The sequence below is a fragment of the Sinohyriopsis cumingii genome, unplaced genomic scaffold, assembly GCF_028554795.1.
Source record: "Sinohyriopsis cumingii isolate HCF-2022 unplaced genomic scaffold, ASM2855479v2 utg002371l, whole genome shotgun sequence".
NCBI lineage: Eukaryota > Metazoa > Mollusca > Bivalvia > Unionida > Unionidae > Sinohyriopsis > Sinohyriopsis cumingii.
In genome coordinates this window covers 440,423-460,965 of record NW_028316196.1, presented here as the reverse complement: position 1 = coordinate 460,965, position 20,543 = coordinate 440,423, and the positions used below count along the sequence as shown (strand labels likewise).

Genomic DNA, 20,543 nt, shown 5'->3' with positions numbered 1-20,543 from the left:
AGAAAAATTGCTGTTTGGTGTGTATCAGAGACGCATATCACTTTTGTTTAGTTGGACTCAGCCCCGTAAAGACCTTTTTTTTTCTTCAAGCGGCTTTGATTTGTTTTGCTGGGAAATGAGTGTAAAGTGCCTTGCGTAACAACCAGTAAGGCAGACGACCCGGACAGGCCTGACAATCAAACACAGTGTATGGTTCAGACATAACGGTCGTTAAACAGATTTTTTGTTTATATAGGTGCTATGTTTATTTTCTTCAGTGATAATTTTCTTTGTAAACAAAAATTTGAAAATGTAATCTCTGTTTATGTATCTGCAAATTAAAATCTCCGAACAAAATGATCTATAGTCTTGATCCCACCCTTTTCACAGTTTGAACCCTCGAAACCTGGACAACAACTCTCATGGTATTGTACGCATACTTTTTTCTTGACATATCTGAAAAAGAAAATAGAAGAGTTTAGAAATAGAATGTATCTTTGTCTCCCTGCGAACAAAATCTTTATCGCATTCTTTAGTCTGTTTTTGTAAACAAAATATGTCTGTCTTAATTCATCAATCGATCGATTGATTAATGATTGATCGATCGATTGACTGGTTGCTTGGTTCGTTGAGTGATATTGGAGAGGCAGTGTATGACAAGTATACAAAAAAAAATCCATAGCGATTTATTCAATTACTAGAAACACAAACCTATAATTGTAGGGAACCTGAAAAAAGGAGAATATGATTGTGACGCTTTTGAAATTAAAATAATGTCATCAATTATTTTTGTGGGCTAAAAATCGCGAAAAGGGAAAAAGGTAGGCGAACTTTTTCTTTTTTTGGGTGGGTGGAATGGAAGATCCAGCTAATCTGCAACTTCAGCTGGGTATTTAATCTTAAATATTTCTGTATTCAATAAAACTTTGATTAGCGCTTATAGTAGGATTGCCTATTATGTTTTCCCTTGGAGCAGCATATGTTCCTGATTAAAGCTCTTTTGAGATAAACCCATCTCATCAAAGAAATTTGCTGGGTCAATGCGTAGTTCTCAGATTGTGGACTTCCCACCTTAAACATAGTTAGCAGTTCGGAAATAATAAGTGACGGATTTTTGTTGTTGTTGAGTTTAATTATAGTGGCGTGCGCACATTTGTGCATGTGCCACTTTTTTCTGACTGCACCGCAGCCTGCTAGTTGTTCCTGGGGAAGGGAATGGTGCCACCTCCCTCAGGCTTTTATGGATTCAAGGAACCCTGATAGTTTGGCCTCAATCTGTGGGTCCATAAAGGTCCCTTACACTTGAATGGTTGGCTGTCATTAGTGGGAAGGACAGCTCGGGAACGGTCCTGCTTGCTTTACATCGCTGGTTTCTTGTTGCATTTGCCTGGTGTTTCTTTCGAAAAAATATTTCGATTTTTTTTTTCTTCTTCAAAATGTTCTAAAAGGGGGATGGGGAATGTTCTATGCTGTTTATAGAGGTTCTTAGTAGAAATCACGTATGAAGAGAGATTTGCAAGGTTATTATGGTATTACTAGTCGAGGTGTTTAGGGTGTGCTTCCTACGTTATGTTATTTATAAGTTTTTAGATATTGCCTCTTTAAGTTATTTATTTATTAATGTTTTAGAGATTGAATGTTATTTATACTTTATTTAGCAAGAGGCCGGAGTCCTAGCCGATTACACGGTTCGTTAAGGAAATCTAGGACCGGAGTCCTATGTAGTAGGGACTTTTATATGATTTAACTGTTTTCCAATTTTCTAGTATTGTACATAGTCATGTTGAATAGAATCCACATCTTTCAAAACAATACAAGCAGAATCTTTACAGCACACTCACCCCATGACCTTATGGACATTAATCACTTAGTTTAACAGGTCTAGCTCTATGGTCAATGTAAGTGAGAGCAGGCATTTGTGTTTATGCAAATTAATTAAATGATTATTTACAGGACTTACAATTAGTTTTAGATTTTGAAAATGCTGATGATATTAGAGACAAGATATTAGTTTCTCTAATTAGCAAGAATATCTCATATATAGATTTTAAAGAAATAGATATTTTATACTAGAAATCTGACAGTCATTGCCAACCTTTACACTTAAACTACATTTATTTAACATTTGTATTTTGAGGTAAGGTTGAAAGTGAGTGTGAGTCTGACCAGATATATTATAATCATTTATATGTTTTCAAATCAATTTCTAGACAACTCATTAGTGAGATATCAAATGTTTAGTTTAATGTAGGAAACATAGAACTATGTTCCAGAAACAATTCAAGCCACTTACAGAAGTACGATATCAGGATGTCTCCTGTTAAGTCTGCTCTAGGCTGATATATATATATATATATATATATATATATATATATATATATATATATATATATATATATATAAGAGACAGAACTGGCCAGAGAGCTTTTGAATTTGAATTAAAGAAATATGTAACATAGATGTTTGTTTTGTTGGCTCTTCCAGCTAATTCTCCAATGTAGCTGCCACCTACCCCAAATCAGCTACAACAGTTTGGTGGAGAACAACGATCCTGGTCTTCTAGATTCACTATGAAATCTGGATTTAATTGCAGTATGATTGGATTTTATTTGGATTTTACAGCCTAATTCATGGAATCATAACCACTGATGAAAGTCACCTGATAGATGCAACAGCTCCCTAACAGAACAGCTCCCTAATTTGAGATTTATCATTTGAACCTATGCAGGAAGAAATTAAAGGGCCAGGATTTAACATACTTCAGATTACTTCTACAAGGATTTCCAGCTCTTTAAACTTTGATCTGCGAAACAGAAAGAAAACCAACATGGCACATAATAATGGAGTTGACTTCAACCTTATTCCAAGTTTTATAGGAAATGGTAAAGAAGACGCTAAGCTGTGGCTTACACGCTTTCAACTTCTCGTACAAACTCTACTGGATTTTCTCCATATGAACTTGTTTTTGGACATGAAATGTGTCTTCCTTTAGACGTTACACTGGATTCAATTGAAAATGGAAAATTATCAGAGTCAGCAGCTGAATATTTTTACAAAAGTTGAAAAGCAAACTTCATGTTTTGGACAAAGCAGCACAAGATAACATTAGAAGAAAACAGAAACAATACAAAGAATATTTTGACCGTAAAGCATCAGAGCCAAACTTCTACTTGAGTCAACGTGTATGGTTACAGCACCCAAAAGTACCTGTTGGGAAATCTTCAAAATTCCACAACAAATGGACTGGACCATACTATATTAGTGATATTGGTCCTAACCACACGTATCTGTTACGTGACTGCAGTACTCATAAGCTGCAGAGAGCCCTGATTCATGCTAATCGCTTGAAAGTATACAGTGATCCAGCACTACGAGAGCAGCACTCTCTGACTGAACAGCCAGAAAGAGGTCATGGTGACCTACTGATTGCACCAGACGTGGAGAGAGAGCCCTCCCAGGAAGAAGATTCAGTGAGACCTACAAAGAGCCCATCACGTGGATCAGACCAGTTAGAACTCTTGAGGGACACATCCCGAGAGTCAACGCAAAATGGGGGAATAGTCGAAAAACTATTAGCATGTGCAAGACATCGAGGAAAAAAGGTCTACAAAGTGAAGTGGCAGGACTATTCAAAAACAACATGGGAACCAGCAGAAAATTTACCAGACTTTTTGATTCGTGATTTTCATGTCAACAGAACTCTAAAAGGAAAAGTGCGAAAATCTAACAAACGGTCATAAAATGGCAAGATTCATATGGAAAATAAGGACTGGTTCAAGACTTCAAATAAACAGTGTAAACTTAACTGTTCTGATGCCATATAATTTTGGACGTTTTCTTTGCAGACTATCTTCTGACTTTCCTACAACCTTGCTTTTCTGAACACCCCATAATATGACACTGGAAGATTTGTTTAACTGTGATTGAAATCGTGACTATTTTAATTCAGTCTCTTCTAAAGGCTGACTGCCTAAAGAAACTGTTGCAACGTGTGCAATATGAACTCCAGAAAGCACCTGATACTCTGTTGCGAATGAAAATTCCATTTAAATTGAGCAACATTTATATTAGTTGATTGAAAGCTTCAACTTTTGAATTAAACTTTGTTTTGTTGCATTGGTATAGTATACAGTTACTGCAAATTAACAGTGAACTTTTGACGATTTATGTGCATTTCTGGATTTAATATTCGGGATTCTTTGTAACATGGAACATTATCTGATTCATGTTTTGATTATCTTCAGAACAATGTAACTTTTGTCAGTTTATTCATTTTAGCTTTATGAAAGAAAATGTATTTTGTATTTAGAAACCATTCTGCCCACTTTTAAAGGAGTATTTTGCATCAGTAATATATAACCTTGTGGTAGAAATTCTAGGTTTGTAGTGAGATTGTGTGTATGATATATGACTTATTTTGTAATCAAATTTCTATAGAAAATTTGGGGACCAAATTTTAGAACCGAGGGGGAAATGTAGTAGGGACTTTTATATGATTTAACTGTTTTCCAATTTTCTAGTCTGGTACATAGTCATGTTGAATAGAATCCACATCTTCCAAAACAATACAAGCAGAATCTTTACAGATCACTCACCCCATGGCCTTATGGACATTAATCATTTGGTTTAACAGGTCTAGCTCTATGGTCTATGTAGTAAGTGAGAACAGGCGTTTGCGTTTATGCAAATTAATTAAATGATTATTTACAGGACTTACAATTAGTTTTCGATTTTGAAAATGCTGATGATATTAGAAACAAGATATTAGATTAAGTTTCTCTAATTAGCAAGAATATCTCATATATAGATTTTAAAGAAATAGATATTTTACACTTGAACTCTAACAATCTTTGCCAACCTTTACATTTAAACTACATTTATTTAACATTTGTATTTTGAGGAAGAGGTTGAAAGAGAGTGTGAGTCTGATCAGATATATTATAATCATTTATATGTTTCCAAATCAACTTCTAGACAACTCATTAGTGAAATATCAAATGTTTAGTTTAATGTAGGAAACACAGATCTATGTACCAGAAACAATTCAAGCCAGTTACAGAAATACGATATCAGGATGTCTCCTGTGAAGTCCGCTCTAGGCTGGCCAAACAATTTCAGAAACTACTGCTACAACAAGACCAACGAATAAAAATACAATACCAGAGATCGCGACCAATCCCCCAACTCAAGGACCTAACAAACCGACAGAAAATAACATACAAAGGGAATGGAACACACAAAGAGAAATACACCCAAACAAGCATCCAAATAAACCAATAAACACAAACATGCAACTACAACAGCAAAATCAAACTAATAATGAAGGAGTGATAGAACCGAACCTAAATTTAACAACTACTAAGATTAGGTTAATTACTGTGGCTAACACAACATTGGTATATTCAAAGTCCACTAGTACAACTGGACTTAACTTGAACAAATATGCTTTGGCGTTTCTAACAACATGGACCTGTGACGTCGGACTCCTCCTGGACTCATGCTTTCCATCCTTTGCCACGCTCAGACATTATAATTAAGTAGTGCGGCCATCGCACACAAACACGGGGATGTAGTGGCTCCATTCACATAACCCGACCAATTAAATAGCCTGGTCATCAGGCATTAACAAGACGCAAAAGTACTAGTTTACATAAGCGTCTATAATTTTATATTCGTATTCGTATTCTGGCCAGAGAGCTTTTGAATTTGAACTAAAGAAATATGTAACATAGATGTTTGTTTTGTTGGCTCTACCAGCTAATTCCCCAATGTAGCGGCCACCTACCCCAAATCAGATACAATTACTAGCTGATTACTAGGTTCGTTAAGGACATCTAGGACATCCGATTTTGCGGTTTCCTTAGTTTTTTATAGGTGCTTCGTAAGTGAATTATTTATTCATACTTTTATAAAATTGAATGATATGTTATGGGTTTTAATGTGGTGGCTTCTAAATTTATTTAGCTAGTTACTGGGTCTTTTGGTTTTGTGGGGATAATAATTATATTTTGTTCCTAAGTCCTGCTGAGTCTATGAATTTATTTATATTTTTATATACGTGACGGAGGAAACGATAAAGATAAAAGAGTTCACATACACAAGCCCCCCCCCCCACCTTGAAACTCTAAAAAGAAAAATTATTTCATTACAACTTTCTAAATAGATTCTCCAGACTTTGTAATTGAGTAAGATATAATAAAATATCGAATTTCGTGTGGATGTTCTGGTTGTGATACATTTACGTCTTTTTTAAGATTTAATTATTGACAGTACGATTGCGCTGTTTAATTCATTTCACTAGATATAAATTCCATGCAGTAAGAAAGAGATTAAAGGAAAGAGTTCACTTTCCTGATACGTTCTGAAAATATCAAGCACTCTTTTAACTTTGCATAATTTGTGGTCCTCTCAGTCGATTCAGTGGAACCGTTGCTATCAAATATAGCAATTATAAACTATAAAATATAGGGACCAGATACCTGGTGTAAAATAACTACTCCGAAAACCCGAGTCATTCCTGGACAGATAACATGCAAATCTTTTTTTTCTTAACCTTTTGAGCTTAAAAATCTAATAAAGATGAAAACCGTAACCTATAAACAGTACCTTCAAGTGCACAAGTTACACAATCTTCTAACCTACATGTTTTCTGAACCAGGTTTTGAATTTGTCAAATGTTCAGATTTTTAAGTTAAAAGTCTCACGCTGAAAAAAATGTTTCCATAATGATGGGTTAGATTTGAAATGATGTGTTTAAAAAAAGGTGTCACGAGTGTTGACGACGTATCATAAATGTTGTTGTAAATCCCAAGCTAATATGAACATTCCATCCATTCAGGAAAATTAGTGTCAACATGGTTTTCAATATTCAGTGTGGCTGCAATATTGGATGTCTGCGGGCACAAGTTTAATTTAAGACCAGCAAAATAGCAAAAGCAGTCTGTTGGTGTACTATGTAACGCCAGAGCTGTCTTACGGCTAAACTTTCAATTATTTGATGTACAAACCTCTTTATATGATGTACTTTTGTTCATAAATTATATGCAAACGCCTTTATATGCGGTGCTTTTGTAATTAGACGATATCTAAACCTCTTTATATAAGGTGTTTTTGATCTTATATTATGTACAAACATATAACATATAATTACATTTTTACCCAAAGATAGCTCTAGCCTTCCATAATAAACAAAAAAAGGTCGATATGACCCACAATTCTGGAGAAGCATCATTAGCAAGAGTTTCAAGTTCCCAGCCAAGATGGCGATCTTAGATGTCAGATCGGCATGATTTTCATTCAGGACCAGCTAAGTACCATAAGAAATCTTCTGATGCGAGCCCCATGTCGATACGACATTCCATTTAATAGTAGTAACGACAGGAAGATGTTTAAGACGGCTTCTATAGCGGTCATATTTGAGATTATATTGGCGCCAGATTTTCAGGATGGCTGCCATGATGGCCATAATGAATGTCAGATCAGTACCATCTTCATTTAGGACAAACTAGGTATTTTAAGAAGTCTTCTGTTGGAAGCCAAACTTTGAAGCGATCTTCCTTTTACCAGGAGCACCGACAGAAATATTTGCACGATGGCCGCTTTAGTGACCATATTGGAGTCAATTTGGCACAATTTTCACGTAAGACCAGGTTGACACAGTAGAAGGCTTTCTGTGGAAACCCCATGTTGATATGACGTTCCGTAGAGATTTTCAAGATAGCTGCTGTGGTGACCATATTAGACGTAAGATGGGAAACATTTTTATTTCAGACCAAATATATATCATCAGGGGCATTTTAATGAAACCACAATATTGATAAGTCTATCAATTCAGGTGCAGTAGCAATAACAAGATTTGTAAGATGGTGACTGTGGCTCCAACATTTGACGTTCGGGCGTCATCATTTTCATTTAGAACCAATTAAGCATCTTAATAAATCTTCTAGTGAAAATCCCATACCGATATGACTCGCCGTTCGGAAGAAGTAACCATAACAAGATTTTCAACATGGCTGCTGCAGTTATTGATTTTTGAACAATGCTATTTTAATTTAGGATAAAACAGATCATGTGGTGAATGTGTGTGTGGTGTTGCATAGAAAATTTTCCAAGTAATTTAGGAGGAGAAACTTTATCAAAATTACGCTAACGGACGGACAGGTGACGGACAACAGGCCCTCCAATAAGTTCTTCAGGTCTATGACATCTGACACACCTTTTCGTTCGAAAATCGAATAACGGTTTTTCCTCTTCTTTCAGACACCGTATGCATTTATTTCTGAAATAGATATATAAATATATACTGTGAATTCTTTTTTATTCATAGAGTATTAATTTCGTGGATTTTCAGAAATATCTTAAAATAATGTCTTTAACGTAAATGTAAGTTTCAGCAAAAAGGTCGATTTTCAACTACACTGAGAATATCAAGAAATGTTTGTGGTAAATGCGTATATTCTGCCACATGAAAAGCTTTTCATTGACTGGCTTCCTGGCCATGCGGCGTATTTTGTGATTTTGTCTTTAAGTATATATATATATATATATATATATATATATATATATATATATATATATATATATATATATATATATATATAGTAATGAAATTAATAAACTAAACACGGGGGGTGGGGGTAAATCACGACATTCGATCTTATTTCGAAATTAAAGGCTGACATTCAAATGCAGTACCCACATTGACATTAATTTCCCACGGAACCCTTTTCAAATCTCTCTTCTTGTTTAAGCGCAACACTTGGACGTGGACTTTGAATTATCACTGAACATCATTTCAACATCTCTTCCAAATGCACATTTATCACAATGGTTTGCCTCCATTGTTTCTTCATTTCCTTCCTTGTTAATCATTTTAGTAGCACAGCAGTTTCAAATCTTGTTTCAGAATGATTTTTTTTTTATTATTATCGATATTGTATATAAATACATCACCCCAAAGAAGTATGTTCAAAAATATTTTAGCTGGTTACAGAAGCGTGTGTATTTTTTATACTCGTTTCGAATTCAACAGTGCTTAAAATACATATATGTAAAATGATAGTAGTAGGATATGCAGATAAATACTTGCATCTACATTTTATGAACCTTATGCCAGGATAATAATGATTAATCTTTCTAAATCGGTGACATTAATAGCTTTTATCTAATACACTTTGCTACCTGAGGTCAAAAATGATTTATGAAATTTATGTTAATTTTGCCTGTTTTCACTGGGTTCTGCTCTCGAGTTCCAAAACACCGCTAAAAATGGGGAAGGCACTGGACAAAGTTGTTTTCTCAACCACTTTCCTAGTGTAGAAAAGTTAACTCATACATTCATTTCTTTCATCTCCTTTAATTAATATTTATGTTTATCCCCATTAGCATCACAGTGGGATGTCAAGAACAGACAGCTGATAAAAATACCTACTTCTGTATGTTCTGGAAATATGCATGAAATCAAACTCAGTACACTAACTTTACTTGCCCATGAAATAAATAATACAGAGATGAATTTACATAGCACATGCTTTAGTATACGCACTTACGAAGTTTACAAATAAAAGAATTTATCGTCTTTCTATTTGTTTTGAATATAGTTTACGCTTTAAGTTAAGAAAGTGAAAGTGGCCATGTATGTATGTATGTATGTTGACACATTGATTTACAGTAGTCCTCTTCTACTAATCTTTCTCTTTATTTTAATAAGGGTGACAAAAGAAAATCACTTATCGTTGAAAAGGGACAAGAGCCAGAGATTTCCTGTTTGTTTCAGAAGGCTATTAGCGAAACTGAAGCCATATAAATACCTGTTTGTTATTTTGTTAACAATGGGGTCCTTATGAGAAGTTGGAGACCACCTGAGGTACCCGCTGGTGATGAGTTGTCAAGGAACTATCAAATTCTTATTCCTAAGTCATATACAGAGGACATTCCTAGTCTAGCCGATGAAACTCCTTGGACTGGTCATTTAGGGATCAATACAAATTATCACAAGATCTTAAGTCATTTTTATTGGTCGAAAATTGAAAGTGATGTTTGTATATACTGTAGATCTTATCACACTAATCAAAGGGTAGGAAAATCCAATCAAGAGATGCCTACGTCTCATCTACAATATATTCCTGCATTTGAAGAACCATTTAGCAAAATAATGGTAGACTGTGTCGGCATCTTGCCTACGACCAAGTCAGGCAACCAATACTTGTTGACCATAGTGTGTTTCTCCACAAGATTCCCAGAGGCAATTCCTTTGAGGAATATTAAAACTAAAACCATAATAAAAGCATTGATAAAGTGGGGTTGTATTTTTATACACAATTTGACCTTTCCAAATCAGTCCAATCTGCTCAGGGGTCACATTTTATGTCTGGAATTTTCCAGTAAGTTATGCTTGAATTAGGCATTCAGGAATTTAAGTCTTCTGCTTATCACCCTGAAAGCCAAGGGGCTTTAGAATGATTTCATCAAACTTCGAAAAATATGATTCGGTCATATTGGTTTGATGCTCGAAATGATTGGAACGAAGATGTTCATTAATAGAGTTTGCTGTTAGTGAATCAGTTCAATAATGCTTATGACCTTTGAACAAAATTTGGGAAATATTTTCCGTGTTAAACGGGGGGAGTGAATTGTCCCTCCAAATTTGGTTTTCGTTATCTAGGGGTTGACCGCCCTCGATATTGCCCGGTTCGAATAAATATAAATATAAGTGGTGAAACTTATAGGTGAAAGAGATAGAGATCTGAGCAGGTATACAGAACAAACCAACACGAGCCCCCGTACACGTAAACAAGCAATTTAATCAATTACATAAAAAAAACACTGTGAAAATTCATTACATCAGGAATGTACTCTGCTTTTAGAAATTTAACTTTCACCGAAATACAAAGAAAACGCAAATAGATTTAAATAAAATAGCCGATCTGTTTACTGATAGATTTAGTTCATCATAGGATCGAGTGAACAATCGAAGTCAACGTCTTGTACGATTGCATAACCTGCTCGTCCTCAGTTTGGCTTGCTTCCCCTGTAGCTGTTCAGACCCTTGGATCTCAGGATGATACTTTCCACTATCCGTCCCAGGATACTCTCAGTATACGTCTCAGAAATTAATACGTCGCAGGATTGCGTCACTGGATAATACGTCTCACTGCACTTCTCTCTATGCTTCTCCGTATAAGTCTCAGAATAACATCACCTCATACGTCCCAGAATAATACGTCTCATACGTCTCAGGAGCTATTTTCTCCCTTTTAAATAAATATAAATAGAGACAAACTAAATTTCCCGTTATTTATGAAACAGTTAATTCTTCATTATTCTCCCTCGTTATCAGATTTCACTATCAGTGCTAAACAGATGCTAAGGCTATCAATCGACTCCACATGTCCTATAATGACCCTAGTTAGTCAAATGGCTAATTCGTTACTCCTTGACCTTACACATTAACACATACGCGAGGCCTGGGGTTCTGAGCCAGCCTCAATTTACACAGTGAATAAACAGGATACATCACATCAATCAATTACTAGATCATTTCAGTCAATACACACTTATTCTTAATCATACGTGAAATCTTCTAAATTCGGCGAATTCACACGGACTCTCGTAACCATATTAACTAATGTAATGTATTAAATTCTTAGAACATAATTCTTATGTAAACTAGACGACAAATTCAATCAGTTCGTCAAACCTATCTAAAGAAGATTAATGTACAACTTCCTATGCATAAACTCAACACAGTTATACTTCATAAAGCAAATTCTTACACGAATGTAGAAAAAAGATTTATGCAACTACAAGTAAATAACGTCAGCAAACCATTATATATGGCATCAACAAATTACATGGAATTGTCACACTACCTTTGCTTTCAATGTTCCTCCCTCTAATCGGCAAATTAGTTCGTCGGTTCCTTTCGACAATAGTCCCCTTTTGGACAACAGTTCCTTTTTACGAGAATTTCTTGCAAATCCTCGGAGTTCTATTTTGGTTTTTCACGTAGAATAGCTTAGACTGATTAGAATTTCGATGTAACTATTTTAAAAGCTAGAAAATTTTGTGTGGGAAACACGCCCCTTATTTAATGTAACCAATCAGAATCAAATATCTCTGCCGCCTTTTTCCAGATGCGCCAAAGTCAGAGTCAGCTTGACCTGGTAGTTTGATTACCAGAGTTTCTGCGATTTCTCAATTTGTGACAACTTTACCATGAAAATGAAGGTTTCCTTGTCCTTAATAGTCCGCCTGGCTGCTGTATAAACAAATGTTTAATTAGGAACGAAATTCTCCCTCTAAAGGACATTACCGTACTCGGTAGTATGGCGATATGATACGCGCTTGTCTCCATAAATCTAATTAATGGTTCTCTGGTCTCAACTAATGTATTCTTGTTAGATCGACATAAAATTTGCAACTTCACATTCCGTTAGCCATTGAAGTTGTTAAAAGAGAAACTTTCAAATAAAGACACATAAATTAATTTTCTCGACTTTGTTTATAATTGTAAATATAAGTTGTCAAAGGCTTGTGATATTGCAAATACTAATCTGCACTCTACTCAGTCAAAAAAAGTTAAGGTATAACAAAAATAAAACTGAAAAGAGTTTTCAGCCTATTGATAAAGTTCTTGTTCTTGCCTATACCTACAAATCCTCTTCAAGCTAGGTACTATGATCTTTATACAGTTGAAAAGAAAGTGATTTATATTTTATCATTAATTTTCCAGGGAGGCGAAAATAAAAACACTTTTGCCATATAAATATGTTAAAGGAATATGTTGAAAGAGATAGCCCTAGTACTCACGCAGTCAGTGTAGTTGTATCTGTATAACACAGCGAGGATTAAAGTGATGGAATGAAATCAGACCAGAGTGTCTTTCGAGTAACCGATCTTCGGAATTCAGAAACTTTCACATCTACATCCACAAGAATAGAATGAACTAAAACATTTATTATTTGAATATGATAATTTGTTTCCAGATGTTCCAACAAAAACAAATAAAATCTACCATTACGTTGAAATTGTAAATTCCAAACCTTTGAAACAGCATCCATACAGGACGAAACATATCAAACAGGAATGTTTGAAAGAAAGCAATTCAGTATTTACTGGATAGTGATTTCATATAACCTAGTAAAAGTGACTGGACTTCACTATGCAATCTTGTACCAAAACCAGGTAATACTTTCCGCATGTGCAAAGACTATAGAAAAATGAACACTGTGACCAAAACGTATTTATTTCCATGGCCAAGAATCGATGGCTGCATTGACAAAATTGCAAATGCAAATTATGTTACCAAATTTGACCTTCGTTCTGTCGCTCTTTTCTATTACTAAGTTTAAGCTCATAGAGTTGTAATACCTGCAAATGGTCTTATACAATTCTATTTGGTTCACCTAATTAGTTCAGTATACGTGGGCTCATGTTGCTCTATTCTATATCGCTGCTCAGGTCTCAATTTATTCCATCCATCACTTTCATATTTTAATATTCTCTCGATCCGGACTATAACACCATGGTCTATCATACTCTAGACATCGATAACCACCATTGAAAGGTAATAAGTCACCACACACACACACAGATATATGTATGCTCAATGTTTTGGTTTGGTATGGTTAGTGCTTTTCGGCACAGCAGCACGAGTAGGCCATTTAGTGCCACCATGGTAGCTGACTTAGGCTGGTCCGATGATAGGATTCTAACCCGTACCTTTCGATCGTGAGTTCAGCACGCTAAGCAATGAGGCACCGCTGACGCCAGTGTAAGTTAAAGGTAAGTATACGTACGGACTGGTGGAGAGACATAAATATAATACATGGACTTGCAGACCGAAAACGGATTTCGAGAGATAAAAGCTGACAGTCATCTGCATTCATACATCTATTTGAGGATACATAAACGAGAAACATTAAGCGTGATTCATAAACCAGCTTAGACGACTAAACGTCTCAAATTCAGCAAATCTGCCCAAAAAGCTTTTCTTTTAACCTTTTATTTCAAACGTTCTTGACCTCGACCGATTTCTGTCAGGAATGTAGGTGAGGGAACATGGTGTTGACATTTTTATAAATGAGTCTTTACAAAAACATTTATCCAGACCATTACAAGGAACGTACAAACCACGATCATGCCATATCTACAAGCATGCTGTTCTTATCACGTCCAAAAAAAATTAGGTCACAATTCACATTATTTACAGTTTTACATAGACATCTGCAGTAAACACAAATCAAGGAATGTAGTTATTGAGGTCCTGCCGTATGCTTTGATAGTTTATTATATTATATTTTCACACTGTATCTAGCATGAAAAAGGATAGTATTCACATTCTATATAATATATTTTTACACTCCCTGGACAAATTTGAAAATAATCAGATGTAAATTAGCCGTGCACTTCATTTCACTTGCCCTATCTATCAAACTCTATATTGGTCTCGCTTCGTCAGGCGGAAAATGTTACGAGTTTATTAAGCTGGATTACTTGCCATAACGGAGAGGATATATGCATATATTTACACGGTCTAATAGGGTCTTCGTAAAATGATGAAATAGGGTCATTGTGGCATAAAAAGACGAAATGTTTGAATAATAAACTATTCTGACCTTTGTAGCATTGGAAATTAAACAAATGATGCATAAAAATATAAATAAATCCAACACGTGTGAACTAGATGTATAGTTTTCCTCAAGGTTAAGTTACAACAACTTCCATATTTCTTTGCTGCTTTTCAGGTTCTCCATCCCCCTCCAACAAAATTATAAAATATTTCCAGACAATTTATACTTCATAGTCTTCAGCAAGATTAAAGAATCGGAAGAAAAAAAAGGTCTAGTTCTTGGGGGTTGGGGGTGTTTCTTTTCTGGTGGTGGTGGGTTTTCACCCAATCATTCGGTACATGACAGATTATACATGATGGACAGTATATTTGGTGGAGGAAAACCACGGGAATACCGCAAAAAGAACCATCTCCACCATGGGAAAGCTACTGGCAAGAGATGATTTGTGCTAGTGATCTGTTAAACGCCTTAAACCGGTCGGCCACCAGGGACCACACAAAGAAACTACTAGACTACAGTCACTGACTGTTGCAAACAACGCATAATATACTAATATACGTGCTAAAGTCCCGCTTCCGACAGGCGAAACTATTTATTTCAAGTAAATCGTATTAAGTATCCCATTTTAAATCTTCAAATGGTAAAATAGTAGACTCTTTAATATATCCTTTTAAAATCTTGTTAAAAATGAAAAATGTTTTATCTTTCGCGAAGTTTCAATTTTAAAACAAAAATGACACTCTAGATGGATATTATTCATCTTGGATGTATGTATGTATGTATGTATGTATGTATGTATGTATGTATGTGTGTGTGTGTGTGTGTATGTGTGTGTGTGTGTGTATGTGTGTGTGTGTGTGTGTGTGTGTGCGCGCGCGTGCGTGCGTGCGTGCGTGCATGCATGCATGTATGTATGGTCATTTTTTTACGGCACCATAACACAAAAGCGGCTATGTAGTGCTAACTAAAGGTCATGTTTGAAAAATGTAAAACTGAACTGCACAATAATTTAGGAAGCTAAATTCTTCCAAATAAATGTAAGCATTAACTATGAAAAGATAAAATATATAACGAAAAGATGTTAAACTATTCTTAAAACATTAAAATTTCTTATAGATCAAAATATTCTGTGGTGGTAGGTTGTAACAGTTTGTACAAGCAGTTCGCGTCAAAATACTAATGTCCCACAGGTCTGAAATCTATCCACTCGACAGAATGTGCTCCGCTGTCAGTGGACACTGGCATGGTATGCATTCTGGTCCAAGTTCACCTGTCAGAAGGTATACGTGAGTCAGATATGTGATTCTGATACATGATCGGCTACAATACCATCTCGTCTCTCCGATTTCTTTTACAGGAGGTATGCCACTCTCCAATAGTGGGTTTGTGGAGTTTTCGTTGCACATGTATTGCATGGTATAATGAACACGCTGATTTATATAATATTTTAAGTCTGTAAATGGAAACGTCCATTTGGAAATGGGTGACTGCGAGGCAGCTTTGGCTGACTTATCTGCCCTTTAATTACACCTTACATCAATGTTATTCAGCACCAATGGCACAAAGTACATTTGATACTTTGGGTAAGAACATTATGTTTCTGTAAGATCTGGGAAATTAGCTGATTATCAAATCTGACGTTCTGCAAGGCTTTTAATGCGGAAATGGATTCTGAAAAAAATATTTTGAAAATTGTTTGTCTTTTCCTCTTTTTTTGTTGTTGTTTTGTTTTGTTTTGTTTTGTTTTAATTATTTGAAAGGTTTCAATATATCTCAAGACACTGAGTATAGCCGCGATTTCTGGAGTAAACAATTAGGTTTTATTTGGTAATTTGTTTCCAGATGGTGCCATGGGGTGTCCTTGTGCCACTCACAATTTGTCTCCATCTACTAAACCATAGATGCGTAGGAAAGGAGAAGCTCTAAATGCACTAAGACATAAAGTAAGTCTTTCACTGTCTATCAGTCGCATCAAGCATAATGCACTAAGACATAAATTAAGTCCTTCACTGTGTATCGGATCAAGCATAATGCGCTAAGACATAAATTAAGTCCTTCTCTGTGTATCGATCACATCAAGCATAATGCACTAAGACATAAAGTAAGTCCTTCACTGTGTATCGATCACATCAAGCATAATGCACTAAGACATAAATTAAGTCCTTCACTGTGTATTGATCACATCAAGCATAATGCACTAAGACATAAATTAAGTCCTTCACTGTGTATCGCATCAAGCATAATGCACTAAGACATAAAGTAAGTCCTTCACTGTGTATCGATCACATCAAGCATAATGCACTAAGACATAAAGTAAGTCCTTCACTGTGTATCGATCACATCAAGCATAATGCACTAAGACATAAATTAAGTCCTTCACTGTGTATCGCATCAAGCATAATGCACTAAGACATAAAGTAAGTCCTTCACTGTGTATCGATCACATCAAGCATAATGCACTAAGACATAAATTAAGTCCTTCACTGTGTATTGATCACATCAAGCATAATGCACTAAGACATAAAGTAAGTCCTTCACTGTGTATCGATCACATCAAGCATAATGCACTAAGACATAAATTAAGTCCTTCACTGTGTATCGCATCAAGCATAATGCACTAAGACATAAATTAAGTCCTTCACTGTGTATCGATCACATCAAGCATAATGCACTAAGACATAAAGTAAGTGATTCACATCAAGCATCAGCGAGTGAAATCTACAAGCTGATCCGCACACAATTAACCATAGTCAAGTTTAGTTCTTACTAATGACATGAAGAACCGGAGCAAGACTTTCCGATCTCTTTCCTAATCTGTGTTTGCCAGGACTCGTATTAAATCCATGGCTGTTTTACATTTGTCCCAGAGATATCTAATATGCGAGAGAAGGATTATTAGACATCGAATATCGGCACTAAAATTGGGTCTCCTCCACAACAGGAATAAGCCAAGCTATGTAACTGGAAGACGTAAACATTTAGATTTTATTTGGGAATATTTTAAAACAAATTCTTCTGCCCATTTCTGTACGTTGTTGATCGTTATCTGTACCTAACGTCAAATAGTATGTAAAAAAAGTTGATCTATACAAGATTAAAAAATTGTTGGCATATAACAAACAGTCAGTAGGCCCTACCTGGACTAAGGTATTTCACTATGCTATTGATTCTGAATAGGGCGACTGACAATTATCAATTATCTGCCCTACATCCATTCCTGAGGATAGCTGTCCGAAAGAGCGCTGTACACTTTAGTTCGGAAGATTCTTTCAAAAGCTTGGAGAGAAAGTTAGGTCAGCGGCCCCTTACACCTTCCTCCAAGTAAGAAAGAAGGCAACTATACATTCTTTCATTATAAAAGTCTCAAGAACGAATTTCTTCTGACAAGACGGTCTTTTGTGCTTCTCTGGCGTCTGAATCCACATTGAACGTCTGGAAGTAGTTTGTTGGCTTCGAACTGCCAGATTATTATATCCTGTATTATCCGTACCATGGTTCTACTGACACGTTTTCGTAATGATATAGGACTATAGTATGAAAGGGTCGACTTGGTCTTTTCCAGGCTTGTGTACAGTATAACATTTGCTTATCGCCGAGGCTACGAAAAGTTGCTAGAGTCTCATTTTTTATTGCAAATGCTCACTTGTGCATTTTTTGGTATGTCATTTAAGTGTTTCAAGACGTTCATACTGGATATCATTTGGTCCTATTGACGTGTCATGGGCTGAATCGAAAGAGTTTTGTAACTCTCTCAAAATGGAAGGTTGGTTGTGATCTTCAGCGTTAGTAGTTTTTATAATAATTCTCTTGTGAGAAGTTCATTGAGAAAGTTTCGACCAATGTTTTGACGTGTCATGGGCTGAGTCGAAAGAATTTTGTAACAATCTCAAAACGGAAGTTTTGTTGTGATCTTCAGCGTTAGTAGTTTTATAATAATTCTCTTGTGAGGAGTTCATCGAGAAGTTTCGGCCAATGTATCTGTGATTTCCGGTACGGTTGTGGCCCTTTCATCAGATGTCTTGAAATGTTTAATACAACTGGTTTTATTTTTGAAAATTGATGTTTCGTACCATATTCCATGCTAATGAAATATTGGGTCGAGAGTTCAACCTTTAAACACAAAATCTGTATGTTTTCCTCTTTCTATCTCTAAAGGTACGAAGAGCTTTAGACTGGTATATATGGTATTGTTCAGATTTTTCAGTTCTTGTAATGGCATTGAAAAGTTGAATGACCCTTTTTGGTTCTCTGATATCGTCATCGCATGCATCATCAATTATGAACACGTTTAGGAATCGCCAATAGTTCAGTTGAGCCAATGAGTGGAAGTGGCAGGTAATTGGTTGCGGTTTCTGTTGTAGCAGCCAGATGTACCCATGCATTCGAAATTTTGACCGGATGTAAGGTTGTGTTATTCCATGTGAATTGGGAAGTCCTGAAAGGTACGATTTTATCCGGAAATAATCTGTACACGTCGCCGAGTGGACATTTGAACCGACCGAAACGCAAGATCCGCCGCGAGAAAATTGTACATGGATGTGCTGAGACAGACTTTTTTGCGCCTATTTCTCAATACAATGAATAGGTAATATCAGACCGAAACGGTCATTTAGTATCAGTACAGGTCCGGGTGGGGGGGGGGGAGGGGCTGATGTATGTGACTGTTGAATCCCCAGGAACAGCATGGAGTATCTTTGTAAATAGGAGTATTGGATCAACTACATTGTCAAAACGACCAGCTGCCGGACTTGAATCAGAGAAGGATCGAAAAGATTTTCATTCTGGCTATTTCAATTTCCATCTCTGCCCAAACACTTGAGACTTAAGAATATTACTTTTTAAATACACCGGAAAGTGGTCACACCACAGGTCCACACTAACTTCAAAAGAAACGACAAATAAAAGAGATGGGTTGCACATAGTCAGATCGAAGAACGAATTTGATCCTGTGGCAGGATTACAGAGTTTGGTCCTGTGGCAGGATTGCAGAGTTTGATCCTGTGGCAGGATTGCAGAGTTTGGTCCTGTGGCAGGATTGCAGAGTTTGATCTTGTGGCAGGATTGCAGAGTTTGATCCTGTGGCAGGATTGCAGATAGTTATACAGTTTATCATGAAAGAGGCAAACACTACTATCGAGACGCCCAAAACTGATCCTTTGGGGAAATCTATGACGATAGCGGTTGGCTGCTTTTTAAGTGGGTCAAATTTAAGCGGTATTCATTAGATGAGTTGGGAATCGTAATTTCCATACTGATATTGGTAAAAGGTTTGCTGTTCTTTTCTTGGGTTGGATTTACATGTTCTTTCGTTTGTAGCATGGAGATGGTGGAGCTGATATTTGCTACACTCTCAAACTGCACATTTGCTGTATCTGCTTCACTGTCTGCTTGGGTGGCTGCTAGCATGCATTTTGGTGGCGTTGAATGTGTTAACTGTGTACTTTGACCTTCCGGCCATGTAATGACAGTTTTGGTATAGACAGTATTTGCAGAAATTTCCTTCTTCACTTTAGCAGTTTTTAGCATTGGTTTATACCAATGAACTACCTCTTTTTCTTTTTCTAATGAGTTCTGAGCTGTCAGTGACATCATTTTTATTTTGAAATTTTACCCCATTCCAATAAATATAATAATAACAAAATTAAGAATTACATTTATAGCTCTGGTGGTTTAATCCTTAACTGGTTTACATTTTTGTTACTTTCTGTGAATTCCTTTTGAAAAATAAGACAAAAAGATCAACAGCTTCAACAAGATTTTTGAACTCATAAACGTCTGGTGGCAGTAGCGAATTCCAGCCAATCCATGCAGCGTTTTCTGACTGGTTGAATTCCAGCCAATTGATATAGCGGATTCTGACTGCTCAAATTCCAGCCAATCCATACAGTCTGACTTGTTGAATTCCAGCCAATCCATACGGTGATTTCTGTCTGGTTGAATTTCAGCCAGTCCATACAGCGGATACTGACTGCTTGAATTCCAGGCAATCCA

At 36.0% G+C, this 20,543-nt stretch overlaps 1 protein-coding gene across 2 annotated transcripts in view; it reads right to left on the bottom strand.

The window, feature by feature from the left end:
* The window catches only part of LOC149770781 (uncharacterized), a 65,402-nt gene that overhangs the window by 24,050 nt on the left and 20,809 nt on the right, over positions 1–20,543 (bottom strand). For both annotated transcript variants that reach the window (XM_089949134.1, XM_089949135.1), the window contains exons 2-3: positions 8,195–8,257; positions 359–435 (exon numbers count right to left, since the gene is read on the bottom strand). In XM_089949134.1, coding sequence (XP_089805260.1) covers positions 359–435; positions 8,195–8,257 — 140 coding nt within the window. The remainder of the gene's footprint in view (positions 1–358; positions 436–8,194; positions 8,258–20,543) is intronic.